We start from the raw sequence: 24,163 nt of genomic DNA, 5'->3' as shown, positions 1-24,163 counted from the left end.
AGTCTGTACCACTTTCTCCAAAACCTTAGCAGGTTTAGGCAGAAGTGAGATGGGCCGGTAGTTGGTGAATTGTGAAGGGTCAGCACCGGGTTTTTTTAGAATAGGGATTAGCCTGGCCTGTTTCCAATCTGAGGGAAATTGACCACGAGACAAAGAGGAGTTCCAAATCGTTAGGAGAGGTTTAACCAGAACAGGGGCAAGCTTGCCCATGATTTTGGCAGGGACTGGGTCCAAAGGAGAACCGGACTTAACTTTAAATAGCAAGGACAAAGCTTGTTCAGAGGTGAGCTCATCAAAATGATTAAATGAGCTATGACTGGGACATGTTATATCAAGGGGGTGGCATAGTGCGACGGTATCAAAAAAAGAGGAGAGTTTGATAATTTTGTCCTGAAAAAAATCCGAAAGTCCGTTGCAAAGATCTTGCGTAGGAATACATTGGGTTTTCGTGGCAGGGGGATTGACAAAGTCTTTCACAATGGTAAAAAGAGTTTTAGAAGAGTTCTGTGCCTGTTGAATAAGGTTGGAGAAATAGGCTCTCATCGTAGAGCGTTTCAGCTTATGGAATTTATTCTGGGCAGATTTATAAGCCAGTTTAGCAAGACGGTCATAATTTTTTCTCCATTTGCGTTCCAATTGTTTACATAAGCTCTTCTCCTCACGAAGCAGGGAAGAAAACCAAGGAGAAGAGGGACGAGATCTGGAAGAAGACAACGGAACAACAGGGGCAACGGAGTCAAGGGCCGAGGAAAGGGCTGAATTAAATCTTGCAGTTTCCTTGTCAAGGTCTTCTAGATGGTTAAGTTGAAACTGAAGATGAGGTTCTAAGGACTCACAAGTCACTTTAGTCCATCTACGGCCACTGTCTCTATGAAGAGAGGATGGGGGAGGAGGAGAAGGGGAGGTGATGGTAAAAGGAAGAAGGAAGTGATCAGTCCAGGACAGGGGAGAAGGGGACAGAACAGATATACCCGGATGATTAGAAAAAATGAGATCTAATGTGTGCCCTGCAATGTGGGTCGGGTCTATAACTAATTGAGGCAGGGTAAGTCCCTGTAAAGTTTCCAACAGAGAAGAGGCTTTAGTACAGGAAGAATTATCAATATGAAGATTGAAGTCTCCCAATACAATAAAATGAGGGTGTTTAAGTAGAAAGTCAGCAATAGAATGCGTCAAAGCATTGAGAGAGGAAGCGGCAGCTGTAGGGGGATTATAAACCAGGATACCGGCACAGATGGTGCTTGCCGAGTCCATTATTGTAAAGTAAGCAGCTTCGATAAGGCCGTGATTGGGGATTTTAGTAAGGTTCAGTTTTAAGTGAGATTTGGCAATAATAGCGAGGCCACCCCCGGGTTTAGAGTTTTCGCGATTAATGCCAGTAAAGCAGTAGCCAGGGGGGATAGCTAAGTTAATGTCCGGTGTAGATGAATCTTTGATCCATGTTTCGGTAAGAAACAATATGTCCCATTTATGGGTATCCAGTAAGAGCCAAATATCAGTGGCGTGGGCTGGAAGCGATCTGCAGTTGATTAACACCGCTTTTAAGATAGCTGAAGGCTGCAGTTGCCTCATGACGAGCTCAGCTCATCATGAGGCACGGCGCTCCTGTGCTCATGACGAGCTAAGCTCCCGTGGAACGCTCAGCACAGCAGGGGAATTCTCCCCGCACCTGAGCGTTCCACGGCTCATGACGAGCTGAGCTTGTCATGAGCACCGGAGCACCGTGCCTCATGACGAGCTCAGCTCGTCATGAGCATGGAAAAGGTTAAGGCATGGTCTTCTAAATTACAGGTCACAGAAGACTATTGTCTAGAGACCAGATAGTTCCATAGAACAAGGTTTATCAAACGTTTTAGAACCACACTCCACTTTTTAGAACAAACGTTTGCGACTTTCCTACCTTTAATGGCCAAGAAGCAGGCAATTTTTTTTAATATAAAGAAAGAATTCTGTGGTAGCACATTGTCATTTACAGACAGCACATTTTCCATTGAAATGGCCACTAAATTTGAACAGACATACAACCTATATTGCACACAAATAGGAATGAATGAAAATCAGGTTTCTGTGAATATTTATCATTTATGCATCACCAAGTAAGTATCTTCGATCATATTAAAATCTCTGTTTCCAGCATACTTCAGGATTATAAATAAAGTGCTTCATTTTTGCTTTCCTGACTGCTGAATGCACACAGTTCATTTACAGGTATTTACATTGTGTTGTGTATTTCAAAAAACAACACCCTACTTAGTCACATAATTCATTTTAAAAACTCCTCTCACTTTGCAGTTAGAGAACGAAAAGTAAGCACCAGTCCCCATGCTAATAGGGTAAAGCAGCCTGACATTTGTCCTCTCTTTGAATCACTGGCAAAGTGTGACAAGTTAAGCAAAGAATTTAAAGGTATCTTTATTTACTTCTCTGACTTGTGCAGCCCACCAAACATCGGCTCACTCACAACCCCTAGTTTGGGAAATACTGGCATCGAGCACCCAACGACTGTACCAGTATTCATAATGGAGTACTTCTATCTACTCGTTTCTAATTCCAATAAAGGACTACTACTGATTCATAGGATATTGATGTTGTCTTAGGGCTACTTAAGTATAACGCGCGCCTTCTTCAATCTAGTAACAAATGTTGTGCTCATGACAGCAGATGTAGAATTGTCTGTTTTTTGATAGATTTGTCATATTTGTCCCTCTTAAAAATCTGTTCTGCCCAACTGATTTCCAAGGAGGGGAGGGGGATGAAGGATGTCCCCCCTCTATTCAGTGCTTAATTTGAGCCGGTGGTTCCCGGTGCTCGGAACTCAAATTAACGTTCAGCACCGGTAGCTTTGACAGTCTGCAACATGGTAGTGCTGGGTTTTTTTTATTCAGAGAGGAGCACAATAACTTGTTTATTAATTCAATATACATTAAGAATGACGAATACCTACCTGCTGACAAAGTCATTTTTTTAACTTTGGGGTACTGAAATTGTCAGAACTGTCACGCTTTGAGGTGTGATTTACTAGTTTTTCTGTTAGTCATTGACAGGGGTAATGGGCAGTGCACACGGAAGTGACCTGCTGACTAAAGCCCTGGAACTTATTTGTTGTGCTAATTAAGCACTGCTTCTGCTTTAAATCTCCCCCCATTAAACTGTTGAAAAGTATGCCTTGGATTCTGGGCATTGTACAAAAACTCGTTCTCTCACTTAAACGCTTGGCTCGCATTCTGTAGAGCACCACTGACTGGAAACGAGTCTCCCACCTTCAGCACATTCTCAGTCAGTGGGCAGGGCCAATGGAGCAATGACATTCATCGAGACTTACATTTGTGAATAATAATGTTTCGTGTAAAACACGAACTTTTTGTCCAGAACTCCCAAATCTCACACCCCATGCAAGATTTGAAAGTTAAGACATTCCTGGAGCCGACACCATTGAACTGCTTGTGTGCCTGAATGTGTGCAGAAAAAACACAGCTCCTCGACTCTCCCCACCAGCAGACTGCGGCGCTATGCCTGCTGCAGCCTAATGTACACAACACATGCTAAAACAATCACCGCCGTGCACTGTCCGCAGTGCCTCGAGGGCAGAGCTGAACTCCCATGCCTTGCAACCTCTGGCCTCATTTCCTGTATCCCCAGGCAGCACATTCCCTGCATCACGCAAGCACGCACAGCAACTGAAGGAAAGTTCAACTGCACACAACTGGCAACAGGGGCCCGACAACAGAACAAAAGCATTACAGTCCCGACGAGGATTGAAAGTAAGTCAGAGATTTATGAATAGCTAACGCGCGCAGTGGCCAGTGAAAGCACAGGGGGTGCTGGGTGACTAAAAAATATCACCGAATAAATTCAATTCTGGAACATTGTAAATGTGCAGGCAAGTTTAAACACAAGACTGAATACTTAAATGTGAGTAGGAAGCATGGCAGGTCTGTTAGAGGGGAACAAACTAAATACACACACTACATTTTTTATTTTTTTATTTATGTTTTATTATTTATTTTATTTTATACGGTTTTTATATAGCGTGGACTTTACCCGAAGGTGTCAGAGCGCTAATTCTGCATGGCCCCCTAACAATAAAAGTACATGAGGGGTGCCAGCAGTGGTTGTAACCTACTGCTCGCAGGCAGAGCCCGGGGCGCATAGAGCCCCACAGAGGGGCGCATAGAGCCCCACAGAGGGGCGCATAGAGCCGCACAGAGGATGCCCCGAGATGCCGGAGCTCACGTCAGCAGCGCCAAAGAGTCTCTCTTACCTGTTCGTCATCCCCGCTAGGGCCAGCATTGAAGAAGCCGCCGCCTGCGATGCGCTCGAGACGGGTGGGGGTTAAACGAGACCGTGAAACTTTGTTTCTCGCCCTCAGCTTCTTGCTTCTGAAAGGCAGCGCTGATCCCCGCCCCGGCCACGAAGTCAGCCCCGGCGCCTCGCAGTGCTGGGCGGGGGCAGAGGGTGGGACCAGAGAGGCCGAGAGCGCGCAGGCGCCATCTTGGACTGACAGCCTGGGATTTGTGAATGAAAGTTAGTCACACTGAAGGCCAGCGTTGAATTGGCTTAAACAGCCACTTGCGTTAGACATATTTAATTGCAAATGGTCGCTGTGCATTTGAAACACTCTTCCCATAATTTAGGAGTAAAAGGTTTTGCACGTTGGCATGCACACAGAAAAAACAAGAAAAACAAGTCAGGTCCCGGGCCGTGCTGTGACTGGCTGACGTCACGGGGGTGTCCCGGGCCTGCAGCCAATCACAGCGTGGCCCGGGACACACGGCAACAAGGGGCGGGGCTTAAAAAAAGCCAGAGAAACGCCCCCGAATCGCGTTTTCCCCGAGAAAGCGTGATTGACAGCCTCTGTCTCCCAATGGCTAGCCTCCATTTATGGAGCTAGCCAATGAGAGACAGAGGCGGGTCATCGATCACATATACAACTCAATAGGTTTTATAGCGCATGCGCACTACGTGCGCACTTGCAGGCAAAACCTAAAAATGTGTAATTTACAATTCCAATAGCTCACAATTTCCTAATACGAGACCTATTGCATTGTAAATATTTGTTTAAATGATTCTAATGCTGCGTGTGTCAGACTGGCCTGTAAGGAAACCCGCAGATAGAGAGACAGAACTGTGCTCATAGTTGTTGAATGTCACTCCTAATTACAGACTTGATGCTTCTCACCGCGCTCCTGTATTTTCTTCATGATAAACCCACGTGTAAATGTGCAATAATGATCATTAACTAATTTTCTGTGGGCACGTTTAGTGTCGCTCCCGGGGACTGCACCGGGGACACTTGGGAGATGTCACGCTTTCCCACGTGTGGTGTGAGCATCTTGTTCTACAGGCTGGCTCTCAGTCCTATTACTGACTGTTGCACTTTTTAAAGAGAGAGAAGGTATGTAAAGCGCTCTGATACCTACGGGTAAAGCTAGTGATATATAACACTTTTACAATTAAAATTAAATTAGGGCACAGGGAAGTCCCCACCACAACGTTTACGAACGTGCTATTCTTAACCTCTGACTCATCAATCCTGAAGCCATGAAATCCTAGGCCTTCGTTATATTAATTTATAGTCAAGTGTGCAGCAGATGAAAAGACAAGAAGTAAAGGGGAAGGGTCATCAGTAAAGAAGATTGTACCTGGAAATATACAGTCACTACTGGGTATGGTTTAAGAAGCTTTTGCAGTCAGTGAAAGGAAAGGAAATGATTAAAATGCATGAATCATTTTAACTTCAGGGCAGTTGTGACAAGCGCACCTATTTACAAATATAATTACTCATCTGGTATGGTGAAGTCCTACGTCGGGTGATGGGCAGAAGTAAGTAACACAATATGAGGGCAATCACCCTTCAGCTTGCACCTATAGCTGAAGGGTGATTGGCCAGATTTCACTGCTGTCTTGCCGCCCAGGCCCCAGGCGCCAGCAACATTCACACCTCTCTACTGTACTGTGCGCCTGGGGGCCAGATTGTATTGCAGTCTTGCTGACCGGCGCCAAGAACATTCACACCTCATAAGCCTTTTGTTTTTTACCGACGTTGGGCACTCAAGCCCTGCGGACCCCATGGGAATGTGTCACGGACCCCTGGGGGTCCGCGGACCACACTTTGGGAAACGCTGCTGTAGAGCATTAATGTTTAAATTGCAAGCCGATTATATCCAGGTTAAGAGAGGCTGTCCTTGTGCAGACCGGAAATTGGATTATGGGTTCCAATCTACCCTTTTAGAAGGCCACCTTCTTTATCTCCTTTAAGTGGCTGAAGGTAGACTCCCTTGGGAACAGCCCACTATGGACCAGATCCGCATATTTCTTCCTATTAACTCTATCCAGGATCGTTTCCTCCAAACTGCAGTAACCTTTTTTGATTAAAGATGACTAAATAAGTAAGAACAGACTTAATAAGAGAACTGTATGGCGAAATTACACATTTTAGAAAGATTTATTACAAAAGTCAAAGGGTGCAATACAGAAATTTTAAAGTGCTTCTGCATAAAGTCATTGCCATGAAGGCACTCAGCATTAGGGCAATACAGAATAGTAAGCTAAATAAAAAAAAAATCCAAGTCCCATTGAGCATTAAAATCAGTATGAAATGGGACAGCATCTCTGAGTAGCATTGGAAAAGTCTCTCCTCGCTCGAAAATTTGGGGATTTGTGTATGAAAAATACGATTTCAGCAAATCAGAGCATACAACCTAAGTATTACACCACTAAAAGAATATTGAATCAGCCCACTATTTGCTAATGTCATCCAGAGATGGCAGAACAAAATTGTTACAAAGCAACAGTCAACTATTGTGAATTAATGCAATACAACACAACAAGCATGCAGAAGAAACCTTGACAAAATACAATACTGAGTATATCTTAGAAAATCTTTTGAGAACAATGTCATCCGGGAATAAACAAACATAGCTTTGCTTGGCTGCGGGGGGCGTGGCTAAGAGCCGATCATGGCGGACGTGTAGTTGTTAAGCTCCGTCCGTAGCCCACGATACCTGCTATTAATCCTTCTCCCTGACGACACCACCCACCCGGAATCCGCCCCAGGAACCTCCACAGAAACCGGTGAGGCGGCGACGACTAGCAGCTGCCTTCCGACGCTACTCGGGACTGAGTACGGACACAGTGACTGTCTGGGCCTGCGCCAGCAAGTGAAGCCGCGGCCTCGATTTGCAGCGCGACCGGACTTATAGCAGGCGGCCAGCGGAACGCCGCGGGACTACTGGAGGTACCTGAAGATACGAGATGCGGCTGCACGCCTGACTCCCTGTCCTTACCTCCACTGTCTTGGGGCTCCCTCTCTGAGTCCCCCAGGGGGACCACCCCTGACCCACCGGCGCCGGCCCACATTGACGGCGGACTCAGACCGGCACCCCGCCGCGGCTCCACCGCAGCGCGGTCTGCGCACCTCTGGGGACCGACACTCTGCGCGGCGGCTACCAGACAATGGGAGGTGCTGAGATGCCCAGAGAACTGCTGCGCTGACCCGAGGGCGGACGGCGACTGCGCGACAGGACCCAGCTCCGCATCTACATTGAAGGACGCCATCTTGCTTCGCCTCCCGGGACACCAGACCGCCACGCCATCTACGAGAGGGGCTACCAGGCGCGGGGCCCGGAGGTACGAACTTTATACAGTGGCATAGGGGGCACACTGAGGCACTTATAGAGCCCATGAGCACACGCAGGAAGTAACGGACCCCGGAGCCACCCAGAGTCAAGGCGAAGGGGCGAGGTCTTCGCACCCTGAAACTCCATTGCGGGGGCTGCTGCGCAATATCACTGAGGGCCCTTCATACTGCCCACCGGCGTCACAGACCAGACGGCACCGGCTTCTACTGCCCCCAACTCGCGCTACTGCAGCGCGGTCGACACTCAGCACCCACCGAGAGCGCTGCAATTGTCGTAGAACCAGCAGGCCCCTCCACTCCTCACGCGCACCTACGCCATTGATACCCTGTCTCCTAACGGGCCGCCTGCTGCGAGGACAGCCGGACCCCACGACATTGTACACCGCCCCGTTGTGTGGGCTGTGTCGGGTGTGAGTGCCCAGCGCAGCGGCGCCCTGCACACCAGATCTATGGGGAGAAACAGGGGCAAGGCCCAGGACCAGGGCGCATCGACGGACATGCAGTCCACCGGCTCGGAAGACCCACTGGCCTCCTCAAACGCAGACGTTATCCCGCCGACCGGGAAGGGATCGCAGGACGCCAAATTGGACCTTATCCTGAACAAAATAAGGGCTACGAGAGAAGCGCTTGAATCGCGCATGGACAACATGGCGACGGGCCTCTCCCTGCTCCGAGCAGATCACAACAAACTGGCAGAGAGGGTGTCGGAACAGAAGATAGCGCTTAATGATCTAATACCTCAACAGACAGAACACTCAACAAAGATTGAGGGCATGGAAAAGCAACTCAGACAACTGTGGGACAAGGTAGATGATGCGGAAGGACGAGCCCGGCGCAACAACGTCCGCATTTTGGGCATTCCGGAGCGCAGCGAAGGGAGGAATCCTACCCAATTTGTGGAAGACTGGCTCAAACAGATGGTAGGCCCGGAAGATTTGACTGCCCTATACAGTGTGGAACGAGCGCACAGGATGCCATCCAAACCACCACAGCCAGGGGCACCACCGCGTCCATTGATCGCTCGCCTCCTCAACTACAAAGATCGAGACACAGTCCTGCGTGCGGCCCGGGAGAAAGCACCAATCCGTTATGAGGACAAGACTGTGTCTGTGTACCCAGACTTCACACCGACGGTACAGCGAGCCAGATCCACCTTTCTGGGGGTTAAACGCAAGCTTCGCGAGCGGGAGTTGAAATATGCCCTCCTGTTTCCCGCCCGCCTCAAGATTCTACATGGCAACAAATCACACTTTTTTGATTCACCGGAGGAAGCGGAGGAATGGATGGAAGTAACACTCACACCGACAACCTCACAGGACCCATTTGCCGATGGTGGGGACGGTGCCCTCGTCACCGGCCGGACCGAAGACGCCCTACTACAGACACTGGCCGAGCCCCCTCAACTCGGAACCCCCCGACTGGACAGGAAACGGCGACCGGCTTGGAGGGGCGACCGAAGGTGGTGAAACTAACGGAGGAAGCATTGGCTGCTCATGACGCGGGCACAGCGAGAGACATCGCCAGCATATCAGGCACACGCACTGAAGTCTCTGGATCGGCGGATAGCCTGCAGCTCTTCCCCAAGATAACGGCGCAAATGGCTGAAGAATTCTGACACCGACGCCTTGAACACTAACTGGGTGGTAAGGTATGAACTGTGTGACTGGTATGACTGGCCACGAACAGGTGGGTGGCCTGAAGGGTTAAACCTGCCCAGGGCTTGCTATGTCACCGCGGCCTAGCACTGATCGGATTCGACTTGACTACACCCCCCATCATATGAACATGGTTCTGTTTGACTGTCACCCATGTTGGGTACCGAGGTTTGGACCCCCGGTCTGTTTATCTGGGGACCTCATTGTTCAGGGGTTAACTGTTTCTTTGGCACTCTCCCACTACTATAGGGTACACTTGGCATGCTCTCCCACGAGCACAACATTAAAACAGTATGCGATCAGTCATGGGGCCACTTAATGTCTACTCCCTGTGCACCTGGAACGTGAGGGGCATGGGCTCGGTCTACAAAAGACATAGAATACTGGCACAACTCAACCGCAGAGGGATCATGATAGCTTGCCTCCAAGAGACACATTTGAACTCTGCTGAGAACTCGAAACTGTCCAAAAAGTGGAAGGGCCAACTCTTTGCCACATCCTACTCTGCATTTTCAAGGGGGGCGGCTATTTGGCTTCGCAATTCTGTGCCCTTTCAACCAGTGGAGCGGAGAATTGATAAGGAAGGGAGATATGTATTTGTAAGGGGTATGCTGGACGGCACTGTGGTACTCGGATGTGTATATGCACCTAATTCGGGGCAGGCAGACTTTTTAACCAGTCTCAATGGTGTGTTAGTGGATTGGGCAGGATATCACTGGATTATTGGGGGGGATTTTAATGCTGTGTTAGATGTTACATTGGACAGGTCACACCCTCCACTACACGCCACCGACAGCAGGAAACAGGCGGCTGCGCTGACGCAATGGGCAGATGGGTGGGACCTGACAGACGCATGGCGCAGTAAACACCTATTTGACAAGGAATACACCTTCTTTTCTCCACCACACCAACTGCACACCAGAATAGACCGAGTGTTCTGCTCCCGCCCTCTATTGGAGGCGGTCCTCACGGCACAGCATATGGGGAAGACGCTTTCAGACCACAGCCCTGTAGAACTGACGATACAATGGGGTAGAGTGCAGACGCCAATCCCGACATGGAGGCTGCCTGTAGAACTACTAGAAGACGCAGTCTTCAAATCATCAATAGCGACCACCATAGAGACCTACTTTGATACGAATGCTGATACTGCTAGCTCCAGACAAATAGAGTGGGACGCGTTCAAAACGTACATAAAAGGAGAGGCGATGGCCACCCGGGTGGGCATGAAAAGGGAGGTGATTGATGGCCTTAAGGACATAGAGGGCAAACTGGCCATGCTAGAGCGGGAGGCAGCGGGCACGAACCTACCCTTTACACCACTACAAGAAGCACACATTAGACACGCTGAACTGCTCGAGGACTTGCGCTTACTGGACTACCGAGAACACACTGCCAGACAACACACGCAGGCCGATAGGTCAGGCCCACTATTAGCTCGCATCATACGAGACTCCCCGACACACCTCCCTATTTTGGAAATTGTAGACCAGGGGGGCACATTGACCTCGACTCAATTGGGAGTCAACACTGCGTTCAAGGACTACTACACTACACTGTATGGCCGGCACCAGCCCATATCACCAGTAGCACTAGAGAACTTCATGGAGGGTTTAGATCTTCCCCAGCTGACAGTTAGGCAGAGTGACGACCTGAAACGTCCTATCACCGCAGCAGAGATTAAACAGGCAATACGCGCCCTCCCGAGGAATAAAACCCCTGGGACAGACGGCTTGCCCGTAGAATTCTACGAGGCGTTTGCCGACATACTTGCCCCACGGCTACTAATTATTTATCAAGAGGCGCTGCGGACTACCACCCTACCACAGACATCCCTCCAGGCTTTGATAACTTCCCTCCTGAAACCGGGTAGGGACGGGATGCGACTGGCTAATTACAGGCCCTTATCCCTACTTAACACTGACTACAAGATTCTGAGCAAGTTATTGGCCACTAGGTTAGCGCAATACATCCCCCAGTTGATCCACCCCGACCAATGCGGGTTTGTGCCTGGTAGGAGTACGGCCATGAACCTTCGTAGACTTGCCCAATTGATGCCACGAGACCAAGACTATGTGGGCACGGAGGGTTGTATCTCCCTGGACCTGAAACAAGCCTTCGACTCCCCCAGGTGGGACTTCATGTTTGCAGCATTTGCAAAATTCGGGCTACCCCCGGTATACGTTGCATGGGTCCGACTACTGTACACCCAGCCCACGGCACGGGTGCGTACGTCTAGATGTATCTCTGAACCCTTGGCCATTTTCAAAGGCACCAGACAGGGGTGCCCGCTCTCTCCGCTCTTATTTGTTCTGGCGCTCGAACCGCTCCTCTGCAGGCGACGGGGGGAAGCTTCTCACCGGGGCATTCGGAGAGGCGGAACGACTCATGTGGTGTCCGCGTATGCGGATGATATCATCCTGTATCTCCGTGATATACGAGGTGACCTGGACCCAATACCCACGCTCTTCGAGGAATACCGACTACTGTCGGGCCTGACGATTAGCGGGCCCAAGTCGTACGGATATTGCTTTAATACTGCCGGTTCATCTGCACCACTGCTTTTCCAGCCGTACACTTTCCAAATGGCGGAAACCACTTTCCGCTATCTTGGAATTCAAATCTACAGAGGTGAGGAGGAAATGATAGACGGCAACCTGGACAGAGCAATACGAGCGCTGAAATCGCAGATTCAGTTTTGAACATCGCTGCCCCTATCGGTGATGGGTAGGGTAGCGATCTCTAAGATAGTGGTGCTCCCCCGACTCATTTACTTCTTCACTAACCTACCGTTCCTGATCCCAGCGCCAACTTTCAGGACGCTGGACACACTGTTGACGGAGCTAATATGGGGGTCGGGGCGGAGACGCATAGGACTTGCTAAATTGCAGCTGACTACTGGGACAGGAGGACTGGGAGTACCGGACTTCCGGGCCTATAATATCGCCTGTCAACTACAATGGCTGGCATACTGGCTAGCAGGCCGTAACCTACATGAGATAGACATGACGGAAGAGGATCGTTCCAAAGGGAAGATCCATGCACTGCTCTTGCCCCGATCGGAATTCCCTAGGGACACTCCCCCCCTCCTCCGCCTTGCAGTGCGATACTGGCGGAAGGCGGTTAAGTACACAAACCCAGCGACTTCATATGCCCCCACAATCCCATTACTGGGTATTCCACTAGCGTCCGGAACGCTCTCGGCCCATAAACTCACACCGTGGCACGACGCAGGGGTCACGCACGTTGGGGACCTATTTGCAGATGGACACATAATGTCCTTTGAGGTCTTCAGGAACGCACATAATATACCAGGAGGTTCGTTCCTCCTACATGCTGGTTCACGTCATTTCGTGGCAATGATATGGGCGCGGAATGGTGATGAGCCTCCCATCAACCCACTACTAACGATGGAATACCTGATGGGAACGGGTGGCCACTTAACTAGATGGCTTACTACCGGCATCAGAGCGGGGAGGACAACGTCTCTGTTGCCCCTACAGGCGAAATGGGAAGCCGACATTGGACGGCCGCTCGGAGATAAGGAATGGGAGCGTATCCTACAATACCCCAAGAAAGTGGCTAGGAACCCGAAATTCAAGTTTATTCAATTGATGATATTGCACAAGGCGTATCTCACACCTCGCCGTATACACGCTATGTTCCCTGACGCTGCAGATTCCTGCCCTCGGTGCAATACAGATGATGCGTCACTGCTGCACATGCTCCGGGACTGTCCGAAGCTGGCCTACTTCTGGACTAATGTACATGACGCGCTCACTAAAGCAGGTGCGCCCATACTGACACCCGCCTCGGAACATGCACTGCTGGGGTTGGGTCCGGCGGTGCGTAAAAGGAGTGTGTCGACACGCTTCACTGACTTGGCTATGCTGCTTGCGAAACGTGCGATAACCATGCGATGGAAATCGCCCAAACCACCTGATCATGACATGTGGAGGTCTGAAGTTGTGCGCTGGGGCAGGGCAGAGGGGGAGGCGCTACAACGCGAAGAACGCAGGGGCCATAGAAAGATATTGATATCACTGGACTGGTTCACATTGTTAGGGGCTTTCGAGGCAGAAGCAGACGATGAATCTAATGTCTCATCCTCCGCAGTTTGAATTATAAACTGTTCAACGTATATAGCCAATTGTCACGAACGTCCATGGTGCACCACGACACGCTGAACCGGGGTAACCCACCATACTATCGATTACACCTCTAGCTGATTGCGATGACTATTGTATTTATCAGAAGCTGTTCTTGGGAGCAGCCAAATGCCAATGTACATACACGACTATACATAATGAGTGCCTAGGGTGGGGTTGCGAGGGGTGGGGGTGGTGGGTGTTTTAAAGGGTTCTTGTTTAATTACCTACAGATGCAACAAAGCAGAAAATGTATATACCATATGTCATCATTATACCGCATAGAACTTATTACTGTAATGTTCCCTGTATGTTAACAATATCATGCTATGCCTTACTTACTATGCAAATAAACACATTTTTAAAAAAAAGCTTTGCTTGGCTGCGTGCAGCAGAAATAATTATCAGTGACCATGCAGAATGAGACATCCATTTTGAACAAGATGGTGTTGAGGCCTAAGTAAGGTCTAGTTTGCATAAGACAGAAAAATACACTTTAACAGGTCATAGCAAAATCGTTTGAAAGGCAATAACATCAGATAAGTGTATACATGTAAATTTGAGTACAGATCTATATCCTGCAAATCATTACTAATGCATAAATATTATTAATGCAAAACAATTTCTATACCATTTTCACAGGAACAAAGAGTTCCTGAAGAGCATCAAGGTTGAAATAGCAGACCATATATGTCCAGGTTGAGGGAGGCTGTTCTTGTTCAGGCCAGAAATAGGGTTATGGATTTCTCCCCACTCTCGTAGAAGCCACTTTTTAAAATCTTTAAAAGAGGCTGGAGGTGGACTCCCGTGGTACACTCAACTATGGCCCTGGCCTGCATAGTTCTTCTTGGCAGTCGTACGTACTCCAAAGCAGTCAACCACCTAGTTCCCAGTAAGTGAGACTACACCAATTTGTTTGAAAGAATAAAGGTGCAGTTTATTAGGTGCTTTCATTTACTAGCTACATGTATTAATTCACGTTGTGCTCTACATTCAAAATGAGACCTTTAAGTCCTTATCCCAGTAAATGCTCATGACTAGCTGTTTCATACCTCTTTGCTGGGTAACGTTTAATTTCTGACAAATTTCGCTTTGCGCTTATTGCGCATACTCTTGGTCCATGCTCACTGGTGGCCCCTCCACTAATGGTGGCTTTCAACTGGTCAGGCATACCTGGTGGCTAGTGTCTGAGGTGCACTGTGGTGTCTGACTCGAAGGGGAAGCTTGGGGAGGGGGGGGGGGGCAGTTGTTATTTTTATTCACCCTGGGTAAATGGTTGGTGAGTTTTCTGAAAATAGATCACCAGGCTTCAAATTGATGCTGATATGTGATCCCAGTGGCTGGCTGTGCTGCTATTAAAATGACACTCTGCTAGAAACTATTTTTTCCCTGCCTAATCCTGCCCCAGACCGCCATAGGACCCATCAACACAGCTTTTTGTCTCTGCACATGATTTCCACATTGTTCCCATTGCTTCTGGCCCCGGTAGTAGGGACTCCCTTATGTTAGTGTTAGGCTAGATGCCATCCAGTCCTTCCAGGTGGAACAGTATGCTTGGCTTGTTCTTGAAACTGTGTAGGTATAGGTATTTGTTTGACCTCATTTGCTTTAACGAGTACAACCTGTTTGTTGGACTTCGTATTCGGCAAGGCATTTTGTAAGGTAAGAATCCACCAGGAGAAAATGTTTGTCCAGAGAGCTTCTCGGTAGTATCTTCTTGTTGAATGTAAGCTCACCTTCCACTAATAAAGGGACTGAGGATACCATATACATACTCATTATTTTATTTTTGTACTTTTCAGGATGGTCTGCTTGTTCTTCACTACGGCCTTGTTTTATCACCATTGTCATTGACATGAAGTGATTTAGTGTCAGAAAATGGAAAAAGCCCCAGCTGAACAGCAACTCGAGCATGGCCAAGGAACCCCACAGACTATGTCCTACTCTTTGCAGATAACAAATATTCCACTCAACAGCTTCTGGGGAGCTGCAAACTGTCATTCATTACTGGTGTTTGTATGTGTCTAAGATGGATTTGTGAAAAGAGCAAGTTTAATGGTGACTGTCTCAGGGAAAGCAAACATACAAAAATATATATTGTGTCTTAACAATCTGAACTTGGTGAAAGCATTAATGACTGCATAAACACGTGATATTAGAAGGTCCATCAAAGAAGTGTGCTGTTCTAGAGACATCAGCTATATTCCTTTTGGTAACTTGCTTGATACTTTATGTTTATGATATTCGCTTTTGAGATGTGACCTGTTGTAGCTTAAGTTTATATATGCTGTAAAGCGAGTCTTGAACTCCGAATCAGCAGGCATTAATTAGTTCTGCGTATTCTCTTCTGTCCTACCTTCATCATGTAGGTTTGCACAGAGTTTTGAGGCAGGCTATCTGCTTCCAATCACCTTGAAAAGTGTGTATACTTCTGGTTGCTCAATTGTAAATATATATTATAGCCACCAGCAGTAAGCCTGTGAGACCCTACTCTCACTCCTTTTTGGATTTCTGATTAACTATAATCCATTATCAGAGAAGACCTTACCGCCTCCTAGTGCTGAGGCTTCCAATTTCTTTTTATGCTACCCCTTTTCTTGTACGATTTCAAAATCATCTCATCCTGGTTATTAGAGATTAAAAAGCCACATTTGGAAATGGGTCTGTGGGCTTAAGGCGAGTGTTTGTTTTAAAACCACTTGCCCAAAAGAAAACCTAGACACAGGCTCAAGGTCTATGGTTACAACAGGTAATTTACCAGACCTCAGATTAGTCCCCTGAATGTCTTCAGGTCAAAGTTAAATTATTTGACTGATTGAGTAGGTTTGCGTTTATTTTCTATTAAATGCATCAAACAGTGCATCCCAGGTTGGTAGAGTTAAAATATCAGGACTAAAGAGCAGGTGAACACATTCATTCTTGGTGTGTGTGTACAAACTACAAATTCTTGCTCGTGGTTAGGAATTTCAGGAAAGTATATGTCAGAGTAATATTTACCCATCTGCAATCCTGTATATTTTTTCATATCGACAGGAATAGTTTTATATCCTATGCCAGCACCAGCCACAAGTAGGGATTTGTGTTTTTCGAAATTTGAAGTAAATCGCTTTAAAGGAAGTGAAACAATCTCCGGTAATCATAACTGCCTTAATAGAGCAACACTTTAATTCTTGTTCCATTGTGATGAAATGTTTTGTTTAGATTTTACACTTTACTTAGGGTTCAGAAAGATTTCATAAACTTCTGTTAGAACTCTTGTTAAAATGGGTATGTTTGAAGGCATTTGTATATGTGTATGTACGTTTGTGTTAATTTAATATTTGGTTTAATAACAAGACATGCTATGTTTACACTCGAAGTGCAACATTTTTATTGAAAAAACTGGTTAATGTAACTTCAATATAAAAATGAATTTCCATTATATGTTAATATGTTTATTACAACTGCCGCCTTGAAATTGAATTTAATATACCTTGGTATATGTTGGTTGCAATAAACGATTTTATATTGCTTGGATTTGTTCAATAGTAAATCATTTGAAATCTTTTTCCCTCTAAGCTGTCTCTGTTCACTCTTTGTGGCCAACATTTGAAACCTTGAATTTACAGGAATCATTGCCAGTACTTAGTAATTGTTCTCTAATTTCCTGACATTCCTGATGTGGTATTTGGCCCCAGCTTTGAATCATTCTAACCATTCTGTGTATCTCATAAATCTGTAGAAGCTATGAACTAGTCTTTATAGTTTTTGATTATACTGAAAGTTTGGCTCAACAGGAGGATATGCCATTTGTGATCAAGAAAGCTGCTAGTCTTCTTTAGGATTGCAATCAGATTGTGAACGCTTCTGTATTAATGCCGTCACTAGATTGACCCTCTCACCTAAGTTGTGCATGCTGTTTTTTTACAGGCAGATTCTTTTCTTCATAGGTAAGCACATTGTTTGTGCATTTGTCATAATCTGTAATATCGCCATCTTCCAAAATGATTATTCCAATTTGTCTGATTTTAAAACATTCTGGATTTCTGTGAGGCAAGCATTGAGGTGGCGAGGACAGGACCTGCATTGTTAGTAGACTGCAGACCACCTGAGCTATAATTTTGTCTGAGAACAAGCTATGCCCAGGTCTCTGTACTATCAACTTGTCACATGGTGTACACTCGCAATGACTTGCAAGGACAGAATTGAACAAGCATCCCAGTAAATGATTTTTAATTGACTGTGCATAGAATATTTTGACCAAATATGCTTTTATGCTCAAAGTGTTGGCTTACATTACTAGGTACATTATCGTAGCTTTACATTCAAAATGGAGCGAGAGGAAACAAAATGCCTGGTTATGTCCTCCCTACGCTGTTGCATTACAGAATCATAGCTCATCAATTTTCTTTGCCTCCGATATAAAATAATTAGATGCCTGTGTACATCATTATCAAATAATTAAACTCATTATGTCCTGTAACAGTAGACCTCCAGAAAGGACTCGCTGTATAATCTGTCTTGTCCTTACCCATTGTTTAGAAGGTGCATGAAAGAGACCCCCATTGGTCATGTTGTACCTTACCAGTTATCGTCCTTGAATCCACACTAGAGACGGGTGTGGATTGCTAGGTCTGTGACTGGCTGCCACCCAATATCTGAAAATTTAAGTCAATAGCTCTGGGCTTCTTCAGGAACAAAGGTTCTTCTGGATAATATGAAACCTGTTTGAAAGAATCCCTAATGTTTTCATATTATTGCGTACCTGCCATAAGGTTAACACTATATATCAACTTCGCCCTTCTTGCGGGACTACAAGTTTCTTCACTTTCCTTTAGCAATATGCGTGTTCATTTGGACCTAAATTCAGTTACACACTTCACGAACTTCATGCATGTGTTGGCTCTGTACTCCATCTAAGTGCTCACCCGATAGCATCTAAAAATGAATAATGTGTGTGAAAAGATAATAAGTGCATACAAATATAATCTCTCTTTCGTACCAAGGATTCTTTGAGAGAGATTGTGTTACTTCACACCATGCCCTATACAGAACTCATTTTGTGCAACTTATTACCCAGTGCTTGTTATGAAAGTTAAACTTGTGACAGATAAAAACAGAACCTTTTAAAATTCCTCGCACTGCGTCAAGTGCTTTCTGCCAAGGCCTTACTAATACAATCAGCCATTTAAAGCTTTCTTATTCAGAGAACCTTACATCATTTTTTCTGAATTATAAGGTACATCCTCCTCCATCATTTAGGGTCCTGCCGTCCCTTTTCAGTATTTCACAGTTCAATGCTCGATGAGTCTTGAAACCTGCTTCCTAAGATCCACTGAGGAAAAGCTGAATGAATCTTAAAATTTCACAGCTGTCGTATTCCATTCCCAATACATTTGATGTTTTCTATAATTGTGTATGCTGCGTTCCTGCTGTCCTGATACGCTAAGGTCACATACTACTAAGACAACTAAACCAGCAGTGTATGACTTGGCTGGTGAGCAGTATTAGGTTTCTCCGTTCCTTGCTACACTATCAGCATAAATAGTACACAATTGGTTTCCGCCATTCTTGTCTCCGTACAAAGTTGAAATACGTTATGCACTGACTGAATGTGAAGAAACAAGCTCTCCCCATCCTTTAAGGCTGTTTACTGCTGCTCACCGCAAGTGTGGCGTAGTGGTTGGTAGTAGAGGAGCTCAACACTTGTGTATATATTGTGAATGTATCTTGCAGCGTTGGTGTTCCTAAAACGAATACTAGGGAATTGGTATTAAACGTGGCCCCTGTGCAATGTAGGTCTAGAGATCTGCACTCCCTTTCTCCAACAATAGTGTAAATAGCCCCTACACCCGAAGTGGGTGAGAAGGCTCCAAGCGTGGGATCCAAGGGTTGTCCACCAACAGAGGCCCCATTTCCCAGGCTGCACCATTTAGCTACCACAGACAGCCATTGTCTGTTTACTACTAGTGGACCCAGTATTTTAAGGAAGAGCACATTTTCACCATGGCAGAGCAGGAAATAGCCTCTTGATTTAAACCTGCTCTGTGTGCAATCTCCCGGCGTATCTAATGGCTCTTGGTAGATGTAAGCATATGCAATCAGATGACATCCATCTGATCTACCAGATCACATGCCCCTGCCTCCTTTGCGCCTTGTTCGTTCTGACTAAAACCTCCCAAGAGCCAAGTTTGCACATTGAACCATATTGTTTTTACCAAGCTTCGCTGACGCAGTGCATGAATACAGGACATGAAGCGGCAGCGCAAGTGAGCTAACACTAGGAAAATGTACAGCGCCGCTGGCGCCAAGAGTAACAACAGGGCCTACCCCCTTATGCATAATAAAAAGTACAGCACAACACATTTCCTCACATGCAGAATTTGTGCTGCGTGTGTGAAAATAGTTTAAAATACTTTACATACACAGAACAGCACATGCAGCAGAATGTAAGTCTTCCCTACACCGCCCCCCCACATCCAGGTGTTATAGAAAAGACAGCAGTCGTGTAAGTATCCACTGTTCCTGGCAATCATTGAGTTCTGATATTGGTTGACAATGGAGCACGTGAACAACACAAGGCTGTGTGAACAACAAAAGGAATGTTGAGGTGCAGGGGAATACAAAAACAGCCAAGAAGGTAGGTTGTGATACAATTGTATGGCATATACATCTGTTTCAATGCTATATTTGGAGTGTCCTGACCAGTTCTTGTGACTTCAGCTGGGGTATTGAATCAAGTACCTGAAGCCCCTTCTGGAGTGTTCTGTCCCGCTGTCAGTGCCTTAGCTGTAGTATTGCATCTCTGTTTAGAACCAGTCCCTGGTATGTTGCATCTATTACTGAACGCCTCATTGGAAACAGACTGACATAAAGTGACGAAAGTTAGACGTTCATTCATTCATTGGCCTTCCACAGCGGTGCCCAGCCAACTGCGAGTGATCTTGTGATTCAAAACCCAGCTATTACATAGAGTAGAATGTTCTATGAAGAACACTCCACGCGACATGCATATGCCATCCATCTTTTCATTAATTTAAATGACAACATGGAGATTGACTGTACACTAGGGAAAATGATGTTATGCTCACACCTGAAATACTATTAACTTGGAGATTCAAATAAATAAAACTATTTCACAAGACACCCATTAAGATACTGAGGTTTGCAACTTACTCTCCATGCTATTTTCCAAGATTTCTTCTTTAAGTCCAGTTCTGAAGATGCCTATTCAAATTTGGTTTTCTGAGAATTAGCTGCAATATCTTCTCACAGCACATTTTCTGGTGTCAACCTACAAGAAGTGAATTTACTAAGATTTCAGAATCTGCATTCTCCTGTTTTTGGAAACTTTTATCCCTTCAGATAGTTTTATCTCAGGAAATTGACAGACTGGTCCTAGTAAACTGCCCCCCCCTCATATCAACCCACTTTTTGCAAAGTGTGTGTGATCTTTTAATCCTGGTCTCTGCATTTACTTTCCAACTCATCCACACATGGAATACTCTGGTTGTGTGTTTCCTTCCCTTGGATAATTCAGATGGGCATTTACCAGTTGTAGCACATTGAGATAACCTATTGGCAAGCAATCTTTCATGTACTTCCATCTCCTATTCTTTCCATAAGTGTGTACCAATATATTATATTCCTTAATCAGTCTGTTTCTTTCTTCAATGCCATCGCTTCCTGTGCGAACTAAGGTATGCATAACTCCTCTTGCAGCCAGAAAATGTGCCATCCCACTTACCCTAGCCAACTCCCTTGTTAAAAGGACTTCACTGTCTATGTCAAGTATCAAGTTTATTGTATTTGATTTGGTTCTCCACTGAGAACCACAAATATTAAATACACAATATAATAATTTAAACAGTGTTGATTAAATTTTCATTGTCTATGTCATTCAGGAAACAATGTAGGATTTTTTTTCCTCAAAAATATGATCAGAAAACCTGATAACACTTTTGTTTTTGATCTTATTGACACAGGAAGTCTCTGGCCCCCTTGAGAACATATCCCTGAATACTAAATATAACATATGGGGTCCTTTCTCTAATTAAAATAAAATGCACCCATACCTTGACCTAATGGCAACATACTGTTTTTCCATTCTGCCTACTAAATATTGAGTTCACCAGAATATCTCATAAAAGAAAGAAGCTCCCAAGTTACGCATTTAAAACAACCAATTCTTTGTCAGGAACATTGAGCCTATTACTCCAGTCACTTGCAGTATGCTGCTTCCTCTTGTTTGTTGGCATTAGCAATGTCCCTTTATGTCTCACTGCGGAGAGCCCGAATGTTCTGTTGATGCCTGATACAAAGACTAATTACTTCACTATTCCCTCGCCGCTCCACACTTCCTTTTGCTCACTTTCTTTTTCTGATAGGTGGCTTGCAAGCCCTGGGATCTACTGTCTTCCTTCTGGGTTGTAGGCACCTTACGCCAGTTCAGACATGGCTATATGCAAATCAGTCTGGCATTCCAGCCGTCTTCAGCCCGGCTTGCTTGAATCCAGTGGCAAAGTGAGCAAGGGACTCACGTCTGAGCATACCCTGCCACACTTAGTGGACTGTTCCCATGAGGCACAGGGTCAGACTGATTTGCATATAGCCATGTCTGAACAGGGGTGGCAGAGTGGGCTAAAGAACGGTGATGGATCAAACCCAGATCTTTTGACTGGGTGTGAGTGTTTGATTCGTTCAGATGCTCCGTCCATCACCACCCCCTTTTGTACCGCTTTGGCCGCCATAAGTGTGGCAGGGTATGCTCAGACGTGAGGCCCTTGCTCACTTTGCCACTGGATTCAAGCAAGCCGGGCTGAAGACGGCTGGAATGCCAGAAACCGGTCCTCGGAAGCTTGTTTCCGGTCCAGGGAAGGCATGGCTTGGCAGTTCGGGCTGGACTGTTCCCATGAAGCACAGGGTCAGACTGATTTGCATATAGCCATGTCTGAACAGGGGTGGCAGAGTGGGCTAAAGAACGGTGATGGATCAAACCCAGATCTTTTGACTAGGTGTGAGTGTTTGATTTGTTCAGATGCTCCGTCCATCACCACCCCCTTTTGTACCGCTTTGGCCGCCATAAGTGTGGCAGGGTATGCTCAGACGTGAGTCCCTTGCTCACTTTGCCACTGGATTCAAGCAAGCCGGGCTGATGACGGCTGGAATGCCAGAAACCGGTCCTCGGAAGCTTGTTTCCGGTCCAGGGAAGGCATGGCTTGGCAGTTCGGGCTGGACTGTTCCCATGAGGCACAGGGTCAGACTGATTTGCATATAGCCATGTCTGAACAGGGGTGGCAGAGTGGGCTAAAGAACGGTGATGGATCAAACCCAGATCTTTTGACTGGGTGGGAGTGTTTGATTCGTTCAGATGCTCCGTCCATCACCACCCCCTTTTGTACCGCTTTGGCCGCCATAAGTGTGGTAGGGTATGCTCAGACGTGAGTCCCTTGCTCACTTTGCCACTGGATTCAAGCAAGCCGGGCTGAAGACGGCTGGAATGCCAGAAACCGGTCCTCGGAAGCTTGTTTCCGGTCCAGGGAAGGCATGGCTTGGCAGTTCGGGCTGGACTGTTCCCATGAGGCACAGGGTCAGACTGATTTGCATATAGCCATGTCTGAACAGGGGTGGCAGAGTGGGCTAAAGAACGGTGATGGATCAAACCCAGATCTTTTGACTGGGTGTGAGTGTTTGATTCTTTCAGATGCTCCGTCCATCACCACCCCCTTTTGTACCGCTTTGGCCGCCACAAGTGTGGCAGGGTATGCTCAGACGTGAGTCCCTCGCTCACTTTGCCACTGGATTCAAGCAAGCCGGGCTGAAGACGGCTGGAATGCCAGAAACCGGTCCTCGGAAGCTTGTTTCCGGTCCAGGGAAGGCATGGCATGGCAGTTCGGGCTGGACTGTTCCCATGAGGCACAGGGTCAGACTGATTTGCATATAGCCATGTCTGAACAGGGGTGGCAGAGTGGGCTAAAGAACGGTGATGGATCAAACCCAGATCTTTTGAGTGGGTGTGAGTGTTTGATTCGTTCAGATGCTCCGTCCATCACCACCCCCTTTTGTACCGCTTTGGCCGCCACAAGTGTGGCAGGGTATGCTCAGACGTGAGTCCCTTGCTCACTTTGCCACTGGATTCAAGCAAGCCGGGCTGAAGACGGCTGGAATGCCAGAAACCGGTCCTCAGAAGCTTGTTTCCGGTCCAGGGAAGGCATGGCTTGGCAGTTCGGGCTGGACTGTTCCCATGAGGCACAGGGTCAGACTGATTTGCATATAGCCATGTCTGAACAGGGGTGGCAGAGTGGGCTAAAGAACGGTGATGGATCAAACCCAGATCTTTTGACTGGGTGTGAGTGTTTGATTCGTTCAGATGCTCCGTCCATCACCACCCCCTTTTGTACCGCTTTGGCCGCCATAAGTGTGGTAGGGTATGCTCAGACGTGAGTCCCTTGCTCACTTTGCCACTGGATTCAAGCAAGCCGGGCTGAAGACAGCTGGAATGCCAGAAACTGGTCCTCGGAAGCTTGTTTCCGGTCCAGGGAAGGCATGGCTTGGCAGTTCGGGCTGGACTGTTCCCATGAGGCACAGGGTCAGACTGATTTGCATATAGCCATGTCTGAACAGGGGTGGCAGAGTGGGCTAAAGAACGGTGATGGATCAAACCCAGATCTTTTGACTAGGTGTGAGTGTTTGATTTGTTCAGATGCTCCGTCCATCACCACCCCCTTTTGTACCGCTTTGGC

General features: G+C 46.7%; 1 protein-coding gene across 1 annotated transcript in view; it reads left to right on the top strand.

Annotated features, from left to right (window-relative positions):
• PCGF6 (polycomb group ring finger 6) overlaps positions 1 to 16,954 on the top strand; it is a 287,484-nt gene extending 270,530 nt beyond the window's left edge. The window contains exon 10 of the mRNA XM_078643692.1: positions 15,245 to 16,954. Coding sequence (XP_078499818.1) covers positions 15,245 to 15,301 — 57 coding nt within the window. The 3' untranslated portion in view covers positions 15,302 to 16,954. The remainder of the gene's footprint in view (positions 1 to 15,244) is intronic.
• Positions 16,955 to 24,163: the final 7,209 nt, after the last annotated feature.

The sequence above is a fragment of the Lissotriton helveticus genome, chromosome 5_1, assembly GCF_964261635.1.
Source record: "Lissotriton helveticus chromosome 5_1, aLisHel1.1, whole genome shotgun sequence".
NCBI lineage: Eukaryota > Metazoa > Chordata > Amphibia > Caudata > Salamandridae > Lissotriton > Lissotriton helveticus.
The sequence above is the reverse complement of the archived record's forward strand: the minus strand, read 5'-3'. Positions and strand labels throughout refer to the sequence as shown.